Source organism: Pelobates fuscus, chromosome 1 (assembly GCF_036172605.1).
Source record: "Pelobates fuscus isolate aPelFus1 chromosome 1, aPelFus1.pri, whole genome shotgun sequence".
Lineage (NCBI taxonomy): Eukaryota > Metazoa > Chordata > Amphibia > Anura > Pelobatidae > Pelobates > Pelobates fuscus.
Window position 1 is genome coordinate 177,674,011 of NC_086317.1, and position 20,827 is coordinate 177,694,837.

The window sequence follows — 20,827 nt, forward strand, 5'->3', positions numbered from 1 at the left end:
TCCAGTAGCAGTACGCCGGTACACATAATTAGTCACTAGGGATCAGGAACATTCCTAACAGATAAGAAGTAAGGCAAACGGATTTTATACGATAATTATAGTGCAATAAGTGTGTTTTCTTGCATTTCCTTTTGCCCTCTTTTACAGGCCTACCCCCTACGTCGGTTCCGGCACACCACACCGACTTAATTCCGATCACAAGGTATTTCACTATACGATATGAACCGACCACAAGTTTAAGGCTGTAAGGCCTGTATTTGTGGGAGGAGTTAAGCGTTCCTATATAAACGCTACTCCCCCCTTCCTATCTTGCCGTATGCACGCAGTTCACCCCACCCACCGCTCCCTCTTATACAATTCATTCGGGGAGGCCCTCTTTTACAGGCCTACCCCCTACGTCGTTTCCGGCACACCACACCGACTTAATTCCGATCACAAGGTATTTCACTATACGATATGAACCGACCACAAATATATATATATATAGTATGCATATTGTATTTTTGTAATATTGTATCCTATTGTAACAATGCAATGTTTTGTGGACAAAGACCCAGGACATACTTGAAAATGAGAGAAATCTCAATGTATCCTTCCTGGTAAAATATTTAATAAATAAATAAATATGTTGAGAGAAAGCCTAAACAGTACTACAGGCCCCGATTTGTACAAGAGATACAATTACTTTAGACAATTGTTTGGCTTTCTGTAGGCCTTGCCAGTGATGGATAGCTGATCACCTCTAGTCTGGAAAGGGCCCTTATCGGGATTTCCCTTTTTGACATAATGGGATCTTATATTCAAACAAGCTAAAACATAATTTACTGGAATGGACAAAAAACAGTAGCAGTAGTTATTTAATACCTAAGCAGGGACAAATTGAAGGAGAGACTATCTTTTTACTTTTTGTCTGTTCTTTCTGCTCTCATGAATTATATTTTGGTATGTTTGCATTTCAAAGGTTATTCATACATGGACCTTTTGATCATTGTAACTAAAAGTATACCTCACTAATGAGTTCCAAAAAGGCCATAATGATGTTGTTTCTAATGTTGTTTCTAATTTTGCTTTTGGTTTCCCCCAATAGTGAGGCAAAAGCATTTGATACCTGAGTGAGGACTAACTGGAGTGTAGGGTTTTGTAAATTCACAGTGTTTCCATTTATTTTGGCCTACATTTTAAAACTCATTTTGAATTTCCAACCAACAAATTTCCAAAAAACAAACTAAATACATATGGCAGCCAGAGAACCCCCAAATTAGATGCAAATCTGAGACTAACTTGGCACATTTAAGAGCAGCAAGTTTTTAATCAATGTAGATTTTTGTAGGTCAATTCAGATAGTAGAAAATATAGTGAATGTCATACAAATATGACTTTCCTAATTGACCCCTAGTTACTCCATATGATTTTTTCAAAATTTAGAGTTTAGTTAAAAACTACATGTAACCTAACTATTTTTCAAATGGACAACTCTGTCAAAATATTTTTCCATTTTATTCCTTACGATCATCTGCGTGCACAATCTGGAAGTTCTTGATGGAAGGGTGTGTAACACGTCCATGAAAATTTAGTACATAAGACTGCGTTTCATCATTCCACACAGGGCTTTTGTTGTGTAGCTCGATTAAATTCTCCATGTTCTTGTTCTGCCATCGTTGAAGTATACCATCATTATCCTAGTGAATATAAAGAGAAAATTAGGGCAATGAAAAAGCAATTCTTTCTCAACTTCATCACATGAAAATGATCATATGTTCTTAGAATAGATTTATTGGTGTGTTCTGCCTATATAAATGTATACCAGTTATCAATACAATAACTAAAACATTGATTTCTTCTTGTAACGTCCCTTATATTTTTCTGATCCCTTTCCAGTGAAGGGTGGTGCAGTTTTAAGGTGGTGGGGCACTACCCCATAACTTGTTGGGCTCTTCCCACTTAACCAAACAATATGCCATGACTTGTTAAAAAACAGCTGCATCTCTAGTTCTAAAAAAGGCAGAATAGAAACTGCAGTTTTGATCATGACAAACAATTTTATTTTTTTTATTAACTTATCAGTAGACCGTATTATTTAGAAAAATGTGCTTCTGGTTTTTAGCAACAAGTTGGAGGGGAGTGATGCTCCACCTGTCCCTACAGAACAGCCTCCGCTGCCCCCATCACTACCAGGCCAGCATATATAGAGGTTTGTTTTAGATGAGGTATAATTGTACAATGCCAGGGGTAGGTAACCTTTAGCATCCAGATGTGGTGGACTGTAGCATTATGGCTGTAAGAGCATTATGTGAGATCATGTCCACAACGTCTGGAGTGCCGAAGGTTTCCTAACCCTGATCTGTGCAATGACCCAGCATCATAAATGCAGTCCATAAAAAAAGGACTTGTTACTCTTTACCAAATAACTCACATTTCTTGGACGAATGGGGACCCTTTCACAATTTTCATCCATTCCTGGGATAAGCACAGTCATCTTCCGTGGACCTTTAAATCCTAAAACATTAGTTTCCTGTAAAAGATCACCAATACTGGATTAAGGACCTAGTAGTGAAGATTTGTATGGGTTTAACCCCTTAAGGACCAAACTTCTGGAATAAAAGGGAATCATGACATGTCACACATGTCATGTGTCCTTAAGGGGTTAAAGCAGCTCGGTCACTGCCAAAAAATATTTGAGCATATCATAAAGAGAAAATCTTTATAAAATGCTCATAAAGACTTCACTGGAATTTCCATGAAATGCCAACCCAGTGAAAAAATATCATAAGACAAAATAGGGAATACTTTGCCGGTAAGTAAATGCATAACATGACAAAATTTCACAAAAGGCAGAGCTATCAAGTTTCATCACTTCACACAACCATCATTAGTGGAATAAGTCAATAATTCGCTCATTGCGAGAAAATATCAAAGGAGGCTCCTGCAGTCTCCTGGGATCCACTGTAGACACCAGTGTTGTACTTTTGTGCATGTGCAAGAGTGAAACACTGATGCAGACTTCTGGAGGATGATGCACCCCAAGTGGTGATGTCACCTTAGGGAGTATTTTCAAAATATGTAAAGACCCTTAAAGATTAATAAGCCACTTTACTTCAGTTAAGGAATGTAGGCTCTGCAGGGTATCCCTTTCTCCTCTAATGAAGTGACGGTGTCACACGCTAATGAAGAGGAGGGATTGGTCTCACAAACATCCTGACTGTTGAACCATTATAATAAAACAGAGTGCTAGGAATGAAAAAGAATTATAATAAATCACAAATCATGTAGAATTAGTACACTACTTGTTGTCCTTTACATGAGTGGCACACTGAGACCTGCCATCAAACCTTTGAGTGGAGAAGTACAAATTGAAACACAGGTTGTCATAAAGTCATAGAATTATATGTATATTGTATAAAATAACTGAGAGCTAAAAAAATGAGAATTCCATCAGTCAAAACTCCACAGACAGGATGCAACACTAACTAAATTGCTCTAGTACATTTTTAAGTAATTTTTGAGTGCAGTTCCCTCTTTTTTCCATTTTTTTATTAAAACGTCAGTGTCGACTAGAAAATTGATTTATCATGTTGAATAGATGGTAATATTGCATGTGATAAATCTCTTACATAAATAATAGCCGCTATTTCTTGTCGTGCATTCGACCAATCAGAACTGGCCCTCTCAGGATTCGCACCATTATCAAACACTGTAAATTTTGTTCCCATGAGGTTGGATCTGGAATGAAAGTTAAAAAAAAATATTAATGAGGATTATTTTTTTATTTACACACAGATACAGATTTTTTTTTTTTTTTTATCACATCAGAGGCGGTATTTATTGTTTCAGATTTCACAGACATCAGAATCAGCAACATCAAATACCAAATCATCATTTGTTATTCATGATTTTACTTTCCTTTTCCTCTCCTCTTTTTATCCTCCTTTTTTCCCCTTTCTTTCTGTTTTAAATTTTCTTTTTTTTGACTATTACATACAAATAAAAGACATACATAGACAAACAGTTGTTTGGTCTTAGTATTTGAAAAACATAACTATAGAAAAAGAAGTCCAAGGTTATGGGATGACTCGAGGCAAGGGTAAACCCGATAATCGGGTGTTGTAAATATGATCGGTCTGTTATAAACGCCCAAAGTCAATTATCTCGGCTCTAATTTTTTAATCCATTTGTCCCAGAAACTATATTGTTGACCCTTCAATGGGGAGCACTTAGCAACAGCACACTCCATTTTGCATTGTATAATACTTTAATATATATAATACTCCGGGCCGACCGGAGGCCATCAGCAAGAGCTCCGGCTATGAGCCTGCAAAAAAGGCACAAAATACCGATCCTAACCACTTGAAAGATGGATCCTCCAAAATTAGTGAACAGGGTAGGACCTCGGCTATCACCGGCTACCCTCATGAGACCCATCGCTTACCGGGTGAGCAGAGACAGCCATCCACGGCCTACAAGCGAATGGGAGCCTGCACGCATGCGGCCGCCATGTGAGTCGCAGGGAAGCACCTCGCCGAGACACCCTGGCGGGAGCTGCCACAGAAACAAGGCACCCTAATCTGGAGCAACGCACAGCCCGGGGCATGGCCCCGCGCTCCCCCCCGGCAGGTGGGGGTCATCCCGGCCGCATGGCGGCGGCCCCAGCCGTGGTGGGAGCTCCGGCCCCGGCTGCATGCCGATCACCTACACTGGCATTGACTGCACACAGAACGGCCGGCCAGTCGTAGGAGGTGACATGATGGAAAAAGTCCACTTTACAGAGGAAGCATCCAGGAAGGGATGGAAGTACCACAGGAGACCATGGAGGTTGCGGGAGACGAAAACTTCGGCGTGGCAGCACCTCATTACCAATTATAGTGTGTGCTGGTAAATTAGTGTAGGTGATTGGAATACTCAGACCTCCTTTGTCTTTTTTCCTTGACATTATTTCTCTTTTTATTCTAGATTTTTTTTACCTGACCAGAAATTTAGTAAAATGATGATTGTATTAAATCCAGCCAACTATCTGGGATATTTAAAGGGATCATTCTCATAATATGCGAACATTTCGGTACAACATATGCTTTCAGGGTATTTATTTTCCCCGACCAGGAGATTTCCAAGGATTTTCATTTTTTTCATATTTATATTAGTTTCTTTAATTAGCAGTAATATATTGAGTTCAAACCATTTCCTTGGGTTTTTCAAAATGTTTATGCCTAAGTAGTTAAAATAACGTTTGACTTGTTTAAATCCATATTTATATTCCATTTTATCAATATTAGTTTGGGATATATTTAGATATAATGCCATGTATTTTTCGACATTTATTTTATAATTGTAGAATTGGCTATACTCTTGAAAAATTTCCATAACATATTTAATAGACTCCCCAGGATTCTGAATGGTTATTAATACATCATCGGCATATAACTTAATTTTTTGGGTGTAGTTGTTTCCAAAGCTTTTAATGGCCTTGTTTGTAATCCCAAATTAATTGGATTTAATACCAGGACCCACAATTCTACCTTGTGGGCCTCTGTATAGTGCCATAATAACTCCAAGTATCCCTCCGGAAAATACAAAAGATGTCAAAGATTCCCTCAGAAAGGCCCAGTTGACCCTGTCAAAGGCCTTTTCTGCATCCAGAACATCTCTAGCCTGTTCCAATATCCCAATCATATTTCTTGTATGGTTAGTCGAAAGTCGTCCTGGGATAAACCCCACCTGGTCTTTATGTATCAGATGGCCAATAATCCCCTTCAATATATCTGCCAGTATTCCTGCATAAAGCTTAATATCTTCATGTAATAGAGAGATTGGGCGATAGCTGTCTACGCTCTCTGGGTTCTTTTCAGATTTTTAAATAGTTTATAGAAAGTCCCCGTAAACCTGTCTGGCCCTGGTGCTTTGTTAGGTTTCAGTAATTCTATCCGTGTCTAGATTTCATTTACCGTATATACTCGAGTATAAGTCGAGTTTTTCAGCACATTTTTTTGTGCTGAAAAAACCCAACTCGACTTATACTCGAGTCAATGTCTGTATTATGGCAATTTACATTGCCATAATACAGACAGGGGGCTGTGTGCGTTTACTTATCTCTCCTGCAGCTCCTGTCAGCTCCCTCCTCCTCCGCGCCGGTCCGGTCAGCGCCCTCCTCCTCCGCGCTGGTCCGGTCAGCTCCCCTGTCAGCTCACAGTGTAAGTCTCGCGAAAGCCGCGGGGTCATAGTGCGGCGGCGAGACTTACACTGTGAGCTGGCAGAGGGAGCTGACCGGACTGGCGCGGAGGAGGAGGGAGCTGCTGGAGAGGTAAGCACTCTCTGCCAGCCCCCCTCCACTGAACTGCCAATGCCACTGGACCACCAGGGAGTGAGAGCCCCCCTCCCTGCCATGTATCAACCAGGGAGGGGGGACGAAAAAAATAAATAATAATAATAAAATAATATTTTAAAAATAATAATAATAAAATTATATTTTAAAAATAATAATAAAAAAATTATATTAAAATAATTAAAAAAATAATAATAATAAAAATGCCCACCCCCCACCAAGGCTCTGCAACACACACACTCACACTGCACTCATACACACACTGCATTCATACACGCACTGCACTCATACACACACACTGCACTCATACACACACACTGCACTCATACACACACACTGCACTCATACACACACACTGCACTCATACACACACACTGCATTCATTATATACACTGTAAATAAATATTCAATTAATATAATTTTTTTTAGGATCTAATTTTATTTAGAGAGGGGGGCGGGGCCGGGCCGCCGAGCCAAGCGGTCGCAGGCAAGCACAGCTCCTGCACAAAATGCAAAATTTGCCCGAAAATCGGTACCTAACCTGCAAACAATTACCACCAACCTCGACCTGCAAAGCACACGGGCCACCGGAGCCGGGGAGAGGCTTGCTCGAGGAGTTCTAGTCCCCCGGAGGAGGGGTGCCCCGCAGCAATCAAAGGGTACCTGCCTGGCGGTGAGTGGAGTGGACGGCCGCCGCTCCACTATCCTGCCCTACGGAGCCCGGAGCACGCAGGGCGCATCGGCGGACCCGGCCCTGTCTCCCCCCCCATCGGACCGGGGGGGTGATCCCGGTCCAAGCTTTGGACTACTAGCGGAGGAGCTGGTGGAGCATCATGCAGGCCTCAGACACGTGGCTAAGATGGCGGAGGTCACAAGAGCGGTGATCATTTATAGCCGACTACAGAAACGACCTGGCGTGGTACGCAGGATCGCCTGAACCTCACGACCCACACTCTGAAACAGCATTAATGCCCAAAGAATAGCAGATGCAGAGCTTACGCTTACCAGTCCCACACACGTGCACCAACATGCAGCCTAGACCCGCGCACAAGATGGCGGAGACCCGCGGGATGACCTGCAGTCACCATCAGCGCCGGCACCCGAGACATTCTCAGGTACAGAAACAGACACCCGGGGCAGAGAGCCTAACAGATACCGCTCACGGATACTTCGCTGCTGAGAGGTCCGCACGCGTCTCATCTGAGCTGGGTGCTCATCGGGAGGAACCCCCCCCCCCACAGCCTGCCATATACCCAGGGAGAAGCTAGGGGCCCGGCGGAACCCTGGGCCCACGGTCCTGACGACGGGTCCAATGGCACACAGGCGCGAGTGCCCATCAAGGCCTCAGGCAGAGGACGAGCGGCCCTCAAAAGCAACATAGCCAACACAGAGACTCAGATCAGCGGTTTAACGTCGGCGAAAGCAAGCGGGACTCTGGGTCTAGACCTGGCCCTCTGCCACTGGACATGATGAGGACTAGCCCGAGTGGCAGACCACTGGTGGTATTTGCCCCTTCTCATAACATCAACAGACTACCTTGTGCCTGGTTTAGTATTTTGCAGATGATGTCCCTCCAGCTCTTTATATTTTATTTTTATTATTATTTTATTCGATTGCTGGTAATCATTTCTCATGTTTGTGTCTCTCTTAGCATCTAGTCATAGTTTACGCCTAGTTACATAGCAATACTGAGATAAATGTACCTTGATTGAATAGTGATGGGTTAGGCATTATAGACTCTCTACTTCTCTGCCTATTCTGATTTAAACTGTGAGCCTCCTGTCTACTCAGGTGAAACCAACTGTATGACCTCTAATATTTTAGCATGTTCCCAACTGGATCTTCTGATCCATAGCCTGTATTATCGCTCACTGATCGATACTTCCAACTTTTAACCTAATGCTCCACCGCTGTTACTTTAAACTATGAGCCTCTCGTATAAGCATTTACAGCTAACTGTAGGACCTCTAATAGGTTAGCATGTTACCTACCGGATCTTGTGATCCTTAGCCTGTATTTTCTAACTAAGGTTTTAACGACAAAAAACTAAAAAATTGAGGCACTGTAATTCAGGAAATGTCATTTACTCTTGCTGTATTGACCCTATACTGTAATTCATTTGACAGTTTCCTCCAATTTCTCTTCTGTATCCCATCTTATTTGCCTCTAATAAAAGAAAGATTGACAAAAAAAAAAAATTTTATTTAGAGAGTTACCAGTAGCTGCTTTTCCCACCCTAGTCTTATACTCGAGTCAATACGTTTCCCAGTTTTTTGGGGTAAAATTAGGGGCCTCGGCTTATATTCAGGTCGGCTTATACTCGAGTATATACGGTAGTCTTTTCTTCGAGATCTTCGGGAGGTTCTTATTTCTAAAGAAATCCCTAGTGTCTGTTTGGTTACAAGGCAGATTATATAACTGATGATAATAATCATTAAAGGCCATCACAATCTTCTCTGGTGATAGACATGTCTCATCTTTATATATAAGTTTAGAATTTTTTTTTGTTTGATTTTATCTTTAAGTTCAGGCCCGGACTGGCCATCGGGCACACCGGACAAATGCCCGGTGGGCCACGATGGCCGTGGGGCCGAGGCCGGTAGGGGAGATCACAGTATGTCCCCTGCCAGCCCCTGCAGGGCCAGCGCTATCCGAGCGCTGGCCCTGCTGTGTGCCTTCATGGACCGGTGGGGAGATCAAAGATCTCCCTCACTGGCCCAGAGGCACTGACATGCGGCAGCCGGCTGGGGAGGGAGAGAGGCAGGAGAGAGGACCGGCGGAGCTCTAGCCAGCAGCTCCGCTGGGTCCTCTCGTGAGGTCTGAGCGTTGCCGCGGTTACCACGGCAACGCTTAGATCTCGCGAGAGTGAACTCTAGCCTGCAGGCTAAAGTTTACTCTCACCACTGAGACCACCAGGGGAGGAAGCATGGTTCCCCCCCCTCCCCCCTCCATGGCTTAACGCCCCCCCCCCCTTCCAGGCAGAACGGCTCCCCCCTCCCAGGCTAAAGGTAAAGAAGGGAGGGGGGGGATATACACCTTTTTTTTTTTTTTTTAATTATTAATAAAAAATATATATATTTTTTAATTTAAATAAAAAATACATTCACACACACACAGCACCCCCAGACACACACGACACCCAGACACACACAGCACCCAGACACACACAGCACCCCCAGACACACACAGCACCCCCAGACACACACAGCACCCCAGACACACACAGCACCCCCAGACACACACAGCACCCTCAGACACACACAGCACCCAAACACACACAGCACCCAAACACACACAGCACCCAGACACACACAGCACGCCCCCAGACACACACAGCACGCCCCCAGCGTGCCCCTCAGACACACACAGAGCACCCTCAGACACACAGCACACTCCCACACATATATATATCGCAAACCAGATGTATCTAAAACATAACGATAATAGCCTGGACTTAAATTACACTTGACAAATAATTTATGTAGATCTTAACCTATGCTTGTGACAGAGAAGCTATGTTTAAAATGACTGGTTGTTGTTACAGGACACTGCAGAAATGTGAGCAACAATTGAAAAACTGACAAAGCTGTATGCATGGATTTATGAGTAAGATATAGACCATTAGACTTGCTGATTATAGAGCACGTATTTTATTTTCTTTGTTAATCTTTTATCTTAAAATGATATATGTTTATCAAGATAGGACGTCCAGTGAGTGACCTTGCAGAACGCAACTGTAAAATCGTGTATATGACATTGATATGCAGTCTCCTGTAGTACTGTTTTATAATTTCAGACTTTTGGTCAAAATGCCACATCATGGAATCAACAGTGAAATGGTTCTGACCTCAACTTCCCAATGAAGTTTTCTCCTCCCCGTGACAAGTCAGTAGCATCAATAGAAATCAGGTAATTGGACGTTTTGCTCTTCTTCCGCTTTCTTCCAGCTAGTAAGAAAACCTCAAGTATAAAAATATCAAAGTCATGTGTATAGAATGAGGGGAAAACAACTAATTTAATCATATAAAATCATTAAACTATTTTCATAACATTGTAAAATATCCCTCACCTTTTTGTCATTATCTAGATGAACATAATATGTAGGGTATAATCCTCTGTCCATTCCTTTTTTATCCCTGGTCACTTTGCACTTGACAGTTACACCCTGTTCTGCTGGACGCAAAACAAACTCCTCAAGATTGCCAACTTCAATTACTGGGGAGGGTGGAGGCTCCTCCTTCTACCAAAAGAAGCAACATTTAAGAAAACAAATCTGTTTGAATAGATGCATAAAAGAAACAAACTCAAACTCACGTTATGGCAAACATTTTCCTAAAAGATTTAGCTAACGGTTTATTCTGTCGTTACCTGATATAAATTCATTATCTTCTCTTTTACAGCCTTTTGCAAATAACCCCAACCATATAACAAATTCCATCCTGCGGCAGTTAGTATTAGTTTGAAAGCTGAATATTTTCTTAAAAATATTTAAATTATGTGGCAGCCGATCAGACAAGACGCAGGGTGGATGGGCTCCGTGGATACCCAGTGTTACCCAACGAATAACGGCCACCCAACCCCTAAAAATTACACCAAGGCGACCCAGAACGGCAATGGGGAGGAAGACAAAAAAACAAAAACCAAACCGACCCGCACAGGGAACCAGCATACGAGATCTCTTCCACAACGCGCAAGGGGCCTACGGCCCCAAGATGGCCGCCGACATCGAAGATTTTTCCGACTCCTCGGGGGACTTCTATCCAGAGGATGCCACTATCAGCTTACCTCCAGAGAGACCCCAACAACCAACACCAAGCCCAGCAGCAGAACCGGTCACGGCAACGCTACTGAAGACTCTCCTGGGAGATCTGCAAAAAACTCTCCAGGCAGACGTCGCACAGCTACGCACGGACCTCGCGGGCCTAGTGAACCGCATCGACGCGGCCGAAGCTACCTCCACGAGGCAAACACAAGATATTGCACAGCTCAAGCAGGAAATCCAGGCTCTTAAACAAAAGCAGGCCAAAACCGACCAGCGCTTCGCGGCAATGGAGGATGCCAGGCGCCGCAACAATTTAAAGATACGTGGAATTACAGAGGATATCCCAGAAGAAGAAATCCCTCACCTCTTGAGACGCCTATCGGGCACCTTACTGACACCTAAACAAGCCAGGAACATTGGCTTTGAGGCAGCCTTCCGGATCCCGAAACCCCGGCGAGCCCCTGAGGCGGCCCCCCGAGACCTAGTGGTGAGATATAAAAGCCCGACAGACAAGATGGCGGTACTGGCAGCCCTGAAGGGATCCACCACCTACACCTTTGAAGGCATGACACTAGCCTTCTACGCGGATCTGTCCGGGGAGACCCTACAATGGCGCAGGTCCCTACAACCCCTCACCTCACTGCTGCGGGGCAAGCAAATTACTTACCGCTGGCGCACACCGCGCACGCTACGAATCCAACATGACAACCAGACATACTCCATTTCAGACATCCAGGAAGCAACCGCCTTACTGCCCCAACTGGGCCTACCCACGGAGGGGCTGTCATTCACAGCTACGCCTGCACAAACAACGGCAGCACCAAGATGGGACCCGACGAAGACGGTCCCCTTCATCCCACGGGGAAAGGGGAAAGCCGCACTTACAGCACCCGCCACCTGAGGGCAGATCATAACTCCCCTCCCGCAGGACAATACACCTGGTTTATTGTTGTTACCCTCCCCACCCGAAGGCGAAACGCAACCCAAGGACTGGCCTATAAGGCCCCTGTAAAGGACTACTTCACAGTTAGAGGTGCCTCAATTACTTGTTGCATACACGTCCGATATATACCGGTACCTTGCACACACGATATTAGGGGGTTCAAAACTTCAGGGCATACCCCATATAACACACCCGCAAAAGAAACACCACACAGCCCACCAACAGTAGTTACACTCGCAACCACAGAGACTGGGCCAACTAAAACCCATCCACTTATTCTTGCTCATACCCCCCTCCCCCCACCCCCGGGTCACAGGGGCTACTAAACCCACATGGCAGGCCAAAAGCCACCCGACTCCCTAAGACCACATACATCAGACATCGGGACTGCCATGTTTCCAGGAGATAACAAGCCAAGGCATACACCAGCAAATAAGAGACACGCTCACGACTTCACACAACTAGGCCATCGCTCTCCATACGACCTACACCTAGCCACCACTTCTTGTATGCCTCCAGAAACAACATAACTTAATTAAATATAAAATTGTGCAGTCTAAGCAAAGCCATATCATTGACCACAGTTGAATGTTATTATTGCGCTTGAAACAGCTGTTGTGGCAGTTCAGGCATGTCTGTTACTGTTTGCACATGAAAAATAAAGAATTAAAAAAAAAAAAAAAAATATTTAAATTATTGCAATGTTACATGTAAATCTAGGCTTTAAAAAGTCCATAAAATTCAACCATTCATATACCAATAGAAATGTATTTATTTCCATTTACGTCACAAAATGAGGGGGCAAACAGAGCAGAATAAAAACATTAATGGACCATTATTTCATTATGGCTAATTACCTGAATACTACTAACAGTATTAACAGAAACATAAAAAAATAAAATAAAAAAGTTTATAACATTAAAAAGGCTTATCGTTAAAATGTCTTCCAATTAAAATCTAAAATGTATTTTTTGGCCAAAAGAGCTACGCTTTAAACAATGCTTTATTAGTAGAAATATGTAATTAGTCAATCACTGTTTGAAAGCAACAGTGTAGTATTATGGGTAGACCCATTTTGTGTATGCTTTAAGTTAATGAGACAACTTCAGCTTATTGAAGCAATTTTGATTTATAGATCATGCCTCTGAACTATCAATTCTCTGCCACTAAGGAGTTAAATCACTCTTGTTTCTGTTTATTCAACCCTAGCTACACCTCCATTTGCTGTGACTCACATTCAGCATAAAATAATGGTTTCCTTTTAAATCAGATGCTAACTTGCTCTAGAAGTTTTTATCTCCTGCTCTATACATTGAAGTTTAATCACACACTGGGTCTAGCAAACAATGCAGGAGATAAGAAATTCAAAATAAAACAGACTGTGCAATAAAGGAAGTGTAAACACTTAGATCATTTTACAGGAAGTGTTTAGGAGGGCTGCAAAAGTCACATGCAGGGAAGCATAAACAAATTGATTTAACTCCTAAATGTCATTATTGATCAGTGAGACATTATGAGCATGATTTGTACACAAAAGAAGATGAAGATATGGTCAAATAAGCTTGTACCCATCACTATGTTTAATGGTGTTTGTGCATCATTTGGACCCTTACATGGTATGCATAGCAGTAGTTATTGACTGTACTGGAGTAACGCTTGGTGCAACAGCCTAGAATGCAATTTTCTATAAAATATTATTGCATTTTCTTAAATTTTTATAACATTAGCTTCAGTCTTAACAGTAATTTCAGTCAATTTCAAATTTAAAGAATATAGCAAACCAGAAAAGGTCAGTGATGGTTTCATTTTGGCTACTCCAGCCTTAAATTTGCAATTAACTTTAAATTGTCACTTTAGCAAGTAAACTTGTAATTGTAAATTATAGAAATCTTTTAGGTGAGTTTTTTTCATCAATCATTTGGTTAAAATGTTTGGATAGTGTTTTCCAAAATTAGATTAAAAAGACATAGCAGAAAACTACTTTTCAATTTGATAAATGGATAGTTTTATAAGGTTTGTCAATAACCTTCTTGGATTTCTTTCCTTTTTTTCCTTTCTTGTTTGTGTTTTTGACAACCTCATCTTCTTCCTCTTCCTCATTGGAATTTGAGGAACCTGGAATAGAATGTTAAAGGATGTTTTTTAAAATGATGTTTATGATATTGTGGCATGTCCTTGAGGAATGCATTATGTATAGTAATGCAGTGGTTGCAGCTTATATTTGACCAAGGCAAGCATCAATGAGAACAAAATATCCAAGACCCTTTTTATTTTATTTTATTTTTTAACCTTCATTATCAGCTTATAAATGTCATATTCACTTGAATTTATTACAAAGGCTCGAGCAACTCTTCACTTTTGGGCCTCCTTGAAGGCACGTCAGTTGGCTACTTCATCTTTGCCTCAGGAGAAGAGTTGGGGGAGAGGAGTCCATGCAGTGAGCAGGCCTCCTTCAGGTACTTACTCACCTTATCCGCATACCACTCACAACTGCTAACCCACTCAGGCCGAGGGCCAATTGGGCAAGGCTCCAAGGCATCATCCACATGGACAAAGAGCCAATACTACTTGGGTCGTTGCCTTCCAGGCTCTCCACCTTCAAGTTCTATGCTTCCCGGCTCAGGGAATAGGCTAAAAGATATTGAGCCATTAATTTGCGTAGCCCCTTCTATACCCGAGTTTTAGTTTTGCACTCTTTTAGTGGCCGCCACCATGTCATCTTGCTTTAATGTTTTAATTAATTTTGACCTGTTGTCTTTTACTTTTATTTTGTCAGGCATAAGACTGGTAATGTTTTCTTACTAACATGTTGTGCAGTCCCAGTGGTACATTCCCTACTATGTGTGCACCTCAACTCTGTCACTATGCCTGTGATACCTTATTTCTATGCTAATGTTGCTTGGTTAATGCTTTCCAAATGGGACACTCTGCCTAAACCCTTCTCACAAAGCCCTAGACGTGTAAATTAAGGCTTTTTACTCTTTCTTCTCGAATATAAAAAGTGCTGTACCATCAACATTTCATAATTAGATTGTTGTTCTGCCTTGACATTTACACTATTGTGAATTATTTGTGCATTTTTGATTGTAATTATGAACACTACAAAAAAAAAAGAATATTTTATTAAAAAAAGAGCAGCTGTAAAAATACAGGAACCATATGGGGAATAAAAAAAAAAAGAAAAGAATTTCAATTTACTTTATTGTTTTCTCATTAAACCTTATAAAGTTAAAAACATTATAAACATGCATTAAGTAGAAATAAAAAGATAAATGTACGTGCATTTTTTTTTTCAAACACCCTCCTTTCTAAAAAATATTCTGCAGTTGTGCGAAAACTGGTGGGCGATAAGGGCATTTTTCCATCAAGAAAGATGCATTAGTGGGCGGTAGGTACAAAAAGGTTGACTACCACTGGTTTAAATAAAGATGTGGCCTGTTGTCACCACTTAGGTCTTGCATCAAGTTATTTATGGGTAAGTTATTGTAAGTAAAAGGGTACCCTCCTACACTGTCCCCACAACCTCGACACATGTATTTGACAAGACAGCACAGAGATTGTTACACAATTGAACAAAAGTCAAAAGAATGGGAAATTTGGCCTTTTATCTCGAAATGCAAGTAGAAAGATGACAGTGGTAGTTATCTTCTCAATCAAAGGCACATAATTCTAGATTTGAAGACTTTTGGATTATAATGATGCTCATTATGTAGCTACACCCATTTGTACAGACTTCCTAAGAGTCTGAAGTATGTGAGACTTTCCCCAACAATATGTATAGTAGGAGGTAGGACAGTAGGAGGTAAGCATTTGTGTACCTGGCTACAACATGCAAACCTGACTGAAATCTGCAGTAGAAATACTGTGCAGAAAAGTGAGTTCTCCAAGTCAAAGAGACTGGATTGCACTCGAGAAAATAGTAGGATATCTCAAATGATCTGCTGTTCTTAAACTAAAGTTATCAGCTGTCAGAGATCCTAGACTTTCAGTATATAGAGATGCAGACTGAACTGTAGACAATTCATTAAGTGACCATGTGTACTTATATGGTAATGGTTCACTCAGGGGCGTAAATAGAAACCATGGGGCCTCAGTGTGAAAATTGCCCTGGGACCCCCCATATGTCTCATTCACCCCCCCACCCCCTTAGCCCCTCCATGTGTCTCATTCATGCCCCACAGGGTTAGTGTGGCACGGTAGGGGTTGAGTATGACAGAATTGGAGCTGTTAATGAGATAGGGTGAGTGTGGCAGGGTGAAAGGAGGCAAGTGTGACAGAGTTATTGAGAAAGAGTGTGACAGGAATGGGGGGATGAGCGTGACTGTGCGAGAGAAGGTGAGTGTAATAGGGTGAATATGGCAGAGAGATGGATGGTGAGTATGGCATGTATGAGTGACAAGATTTGGGGGGGTAAGTCGGACAGTGTGAGAGAAGGTGAATGCAATGGGGTGAATATGGCAGAGCGATGGATGGTGAGTATGGCATGGTTGAGTGACAGGATTTGGGGGGTAAGTAGGACAGTGCGAGAGAAGGGGAGTGTAATGGAGTGAATATGGCAGAGCTATGGGAGGTTAGTACGGCATGGGTGAGTGACAGGATTGGTGGAGTTATTGTAAGTGTAGCAGGGTGTAGGGGGTGGCAGTGTGTGTGGTGGGGGGACTGTTACACAGACATACAGGTGCATACACTGACACACATGCAGATACACACCATATAACACATACAGATACATACACGGACACACATGCAAATGCAGACACGCAAACTAACACAAAGATACATATATACACGCAGACACACATGTAGATACACAAACACTTGACAAACATTCAAATACACAGAATGACACTCATACAGATACAAACAGTGACACACAAGGCACACACTGACATACAGGTACACACAAAGACACACACACAGAGATACAGATGCACAAACACACATACAGAGACACACACCCACATATATACATTAGTCACTTAGGAGTGACTGGGACAGTCACTTTCTCCCAGTTCTGATCTCATCACAGGTGGGACAGTCCTGATTCTGGGGTTTCATGTGGGGACACCAGGGAATTGTCCCCAGGCAGCACAGAGCAAGCACATCATTAGACAGGCTTGCACAATGCAGTGGGCACTAAGACAATGCAGGAAATATTTCAGCAGTGCTCCCTTCATGGTCCTAATAGCTGGGGGCCAGTCCACTCCTTTTCAGGGGGGTCGCTAGTGACCTGTGTCTTGTTACTGCTGACCTCATGGCACTGCTAACCCATCCCGATTTGCGGAAATAAATGTTAGGTGGTACGCATAGGCAACCTAAAGGGTATCATGAAAATAAACAACAGTATCAGCGCTTAGTTGATATACCCCTATTGTTCACATAGGGGTCAACAGAAAAAAATATATTAAATGAAGAGTTCCAATTTCAGTCTTAGTGTGGGTGCTTGCAAATGTCCACAGGGATTAGTAACTGCAACAATAATGGATACAGGAAATCTGTGTCTTTATACGTATCCCACAATAAAAAGTTGTGAAACTTATTTCTAAGGTTCACAAACAAAGCGTCATCATGCAGGACATCATGCAGGCTTTGTTTGTGAGCCTTAGAAATAAGTATATCAACTAAGCGCTGATACTGTTGTTTATTTTCATTTGTGTCTTAAGTGATATTTTAAAACTTGGGAAGGTTTTTATTGTGTCCAGCAGCTTTATACACTAATTCTTTGTTTGGATAATTGGAATTGGAGCTTTTTGCTTAGAAATTCCATCGCATGATTTATATATATTTGCGCTCTCTATAACTTGTGTTTTTTACTAAAGGGTATCATATTGTGCTATAGTAACAGAACAAACATTCACTTAGCTTGGTATATTAAACTATTAATTGGTTTTTGACCATTATTATAAATACCTTTTTTCTTCTTTTTACTATCTTTTGCTGCTTCACCTTTAACCTTAAAAATTGAAATTCCCTTGTCTGTAGATGAAGGATTTTTACTGGAATGTGATTCTTTATCTATAGAGAATAGAGAAAACTAATTAATTAAGTACATATGATGACACCAACTTCTTTACACAAATACTGTATGACATTATTTTAAAACTAAATCCACTGCTGTCCATGACTTCTTTATCTCTCGTTCAATAGATTTACTAGCCTTAACAGAAACCTGTCTCTCCCCCTCTGACACTGCCACCCCTGCATCTTTGTCCTTCGGTGGTCTCCAACTTACCCACAACCCAAGAAACTCTGAATGTAAAGGTGGTGGTGTTGGGTTTCTCCTCTCCCCTCACTGCTCTTTTAAACCTCTTCCCACCCCCCCTTCCCTCTCTTTCCCATCATTTGAAATACACTCAATTCGTCTTTTCAAACCCTTCTCTGCTAACATTGCTGTTATTTACCGTCCCCCTGGTTCCTCTCTTCTCTTCCTTGACCACTTTGCTGCCTGGCTACCCTATTTCCTCTCTTCTAACATTCCATCCCTAATTCTCGGGGACTTCAATATTCCCATAAACCCACCTTTGACCTCTGCAGCCACTAAATTACTTTCAATGACTTCCTCCCTCGGGCTATCGCAGTGGGCAAATTCTTCCACCCATGTAGCTGGCAATACCCTTGACCTAATCTTCACTTATGCATGTACAGTAAATAATATCTGCAACACTCCATATCCACTCTCTGATCACCACCTCTTATCATTTGCTCTTGCGTACCCCCTCACGCAACAACCTCAGCCTAACCCCCCTCAACTCAGGAGGGACCTTAATTCTCTTGATCTCCAACAGTTGTCAGCTGACATTGATTCACAACTGTCCATCCCTTCCCTCTCCTGTCCTTCACTGGCCATCTCCATATATAACTCTACTCTTACATCTGCCTTGAACACTGCAGCGCCACTCCAAACAAGCACCTCGAGGAGGACCCGCCCCCAACCATGGCATACTAAATCAACGCGCTACCTGCAAAGATGCTCCCGTTGTGCTGAACGCTCCTGGAGGAAGTCTCGTACCCAATCAGACTTTCTCCATTATAGATTCATATTGTGTTCATACAGTGCAGCCCTTGCACTTGCCAAACAGTCCTAGTTTTCCTCTCTCATTAGTTCATGCTCCCGCAACCCCAGGCGTCTCTTTGACACCTTTAATTCTCTTCTTCGCCCTGCTGTGGCCACCCCCAAAACTAACCTTACTTCTGATAACTTTGCATGTTACTTCACTGACAAGATTGAACAGCTAAGGAAAGAATTCTCCCCTCCTTGCCTTTCTGTTTCTCAATCACACATAGATCATGCCTTTCCTACCCTTCAGACATTCTCCCCAGCTACTGACCAAGAGGTGGCTGCTCTTCTTTGCTCCTCTCGCCCCACCACTTGCCCGCTCGATCCTGTCCCATCTCACCTTATCAGATCTCTCTCCACTTGTCTCGTGCCTTCTCTAACACACATCTTCAACTGCTCGCTCTCTTCTGGCATAGTCCCTGCTGACCTTAAACATGCCACTGTAGTACCTATACTAAAAAAAACATCCCTCGACCCATCCACCCTCTCTAACTACCGTCCCATATCCCTGCTCCCTTTTTCCTCAAAGCTTCTGGAAAGACTTGTCTTTACCCGTGTGTCTCATTTCCTCAATTCCAACTCTCTCCTTGACCCCCTTCAATCTGGCTTCCGCCCTCTCCACTCTACAGAGACTGCCCTTATCAAAGTCACTAACGACCTAATCGCAGCTAAATCCAAAGGCCACTACTCCATACTAATTCTTCTTGACCTCTCAGCGGCCTTTGACACCGTTGATCATGCTCTCCTTCTTCAAACTCTTCAATCGCTTGGTCTCTGTGACTCTGTCCTCTCGTGGTTTTCCTCTTATCTCTCCCAACACTCATTCAGTGTCTCCTTTTCTAATGATACCTCCTCCCCTCGCCCTGTCTCGGTTGGAGTCCCCCAAGGCTCCGTCCTTGGTCCCCTTCTATGTTCTCTTTATACTGCCTCTCTTGGTAAACTCATTACCTCTTTTGGATTCCACTACCACCTGTACGCTGATGACACCCAGCTATATCTCTCCTCCCCGGACCTCTCCCCTGCCGTCCTGCAACGTGTCACTGCTTGCCTTTCTTCCATCTCTGACTGGATGTCCTCCCGCTTTCTGAAACTCAATCTCTCAAAAACTGAGCTCCTTGTCTTTCCTCCTCCTAATACTGATCCTCCTCTTTCGCTCTCCCTTCAAGTTTCTGGTACCAACATCAGTCCATCCTTGCAAGCGCGCTGTCTTGGCGTCATACTTGACTCTGGTCTCACCTTTGAGCCTCACATCCAGCATGTTGCCAAATCCTGTAGATTCCATCTTAAAAACATAGCCCGCATCCGCCCCTTTCTTGCACCAGATACTACCAAGGAGCTTGTCCATGCTCTAGCAATTTCCCGCATGGATTACTGTAACCCTCTCCTGATTGGTCTTCCCAAAAGCCGTACTGCACCCCTACAGTCCATAATGAACGCTGCTGCTAGACTGATTTTCCTCTCTAGTCGTTTCTCTCACACCTCACCCCTCTGCCAGTCCTTACATTGGCTTCCTGTGTGCTATAGGAGTCAATTCAAGCTACTAACTCACACCTATAAAACACTGAACAACTCTAGCCCCTCTTATATCTCCTCACAGATCCATAGGTATGTCCCTTCTCGGTCTCTCCGCTCTGCCCGTGACCACCTCCTGTCCGTTGTCTGCACTCGTACGGCCAACTCGCACTTGCAGGACTTCTCGCGGGCGGCTCCCTTCCTATGGAATAGCCTGCCTACCGCCATCAGACTCTCCCC

General features: G+C 42.8%; 1 protein-coding gene across 1 annotated transcript in view; it reads right to left on the reverse strand.

Annotated features, from left to right (window-relative positions):
- TULP1 (TUB like protein 1) overlaps positions 1-20,827 on the reverse strand; it is a 106,113-nt gene that overhangs the window by 42,941 nt on the left and 42,345 nt on the right. The window contains exons 6-12 of the mRNA XM_063444402.1: positions 17,929-18,033; positions 14,045-14,133; positions 10,383-10,553; positions 10,161-10,273; positions 3,612-3,720; positions 2,414-2,512; positions 1,508-1,679 (exon numbers count right to left, since the gene is read on the reverse strand). Of these exons, the coding sequence (XP_063300472.1) occupies positions 1,508-1,679; positions 2,414-2,512; positions 3,612-3,720; positions 10,161-10,273; positions 10,383-10,553; positions 14,045-14,133; positions 17,929-18,033 (858 nt within the window). The remainder of the gene's footprint in view (positions 1-1,507; positions 1,680-2,413; positions 2,513-3,611; positions 3,721-10,160; positions 10,274-10,382; positions 10,554-14,044; positions 14,134-17,928; positions 18,034-20,827) is intronic.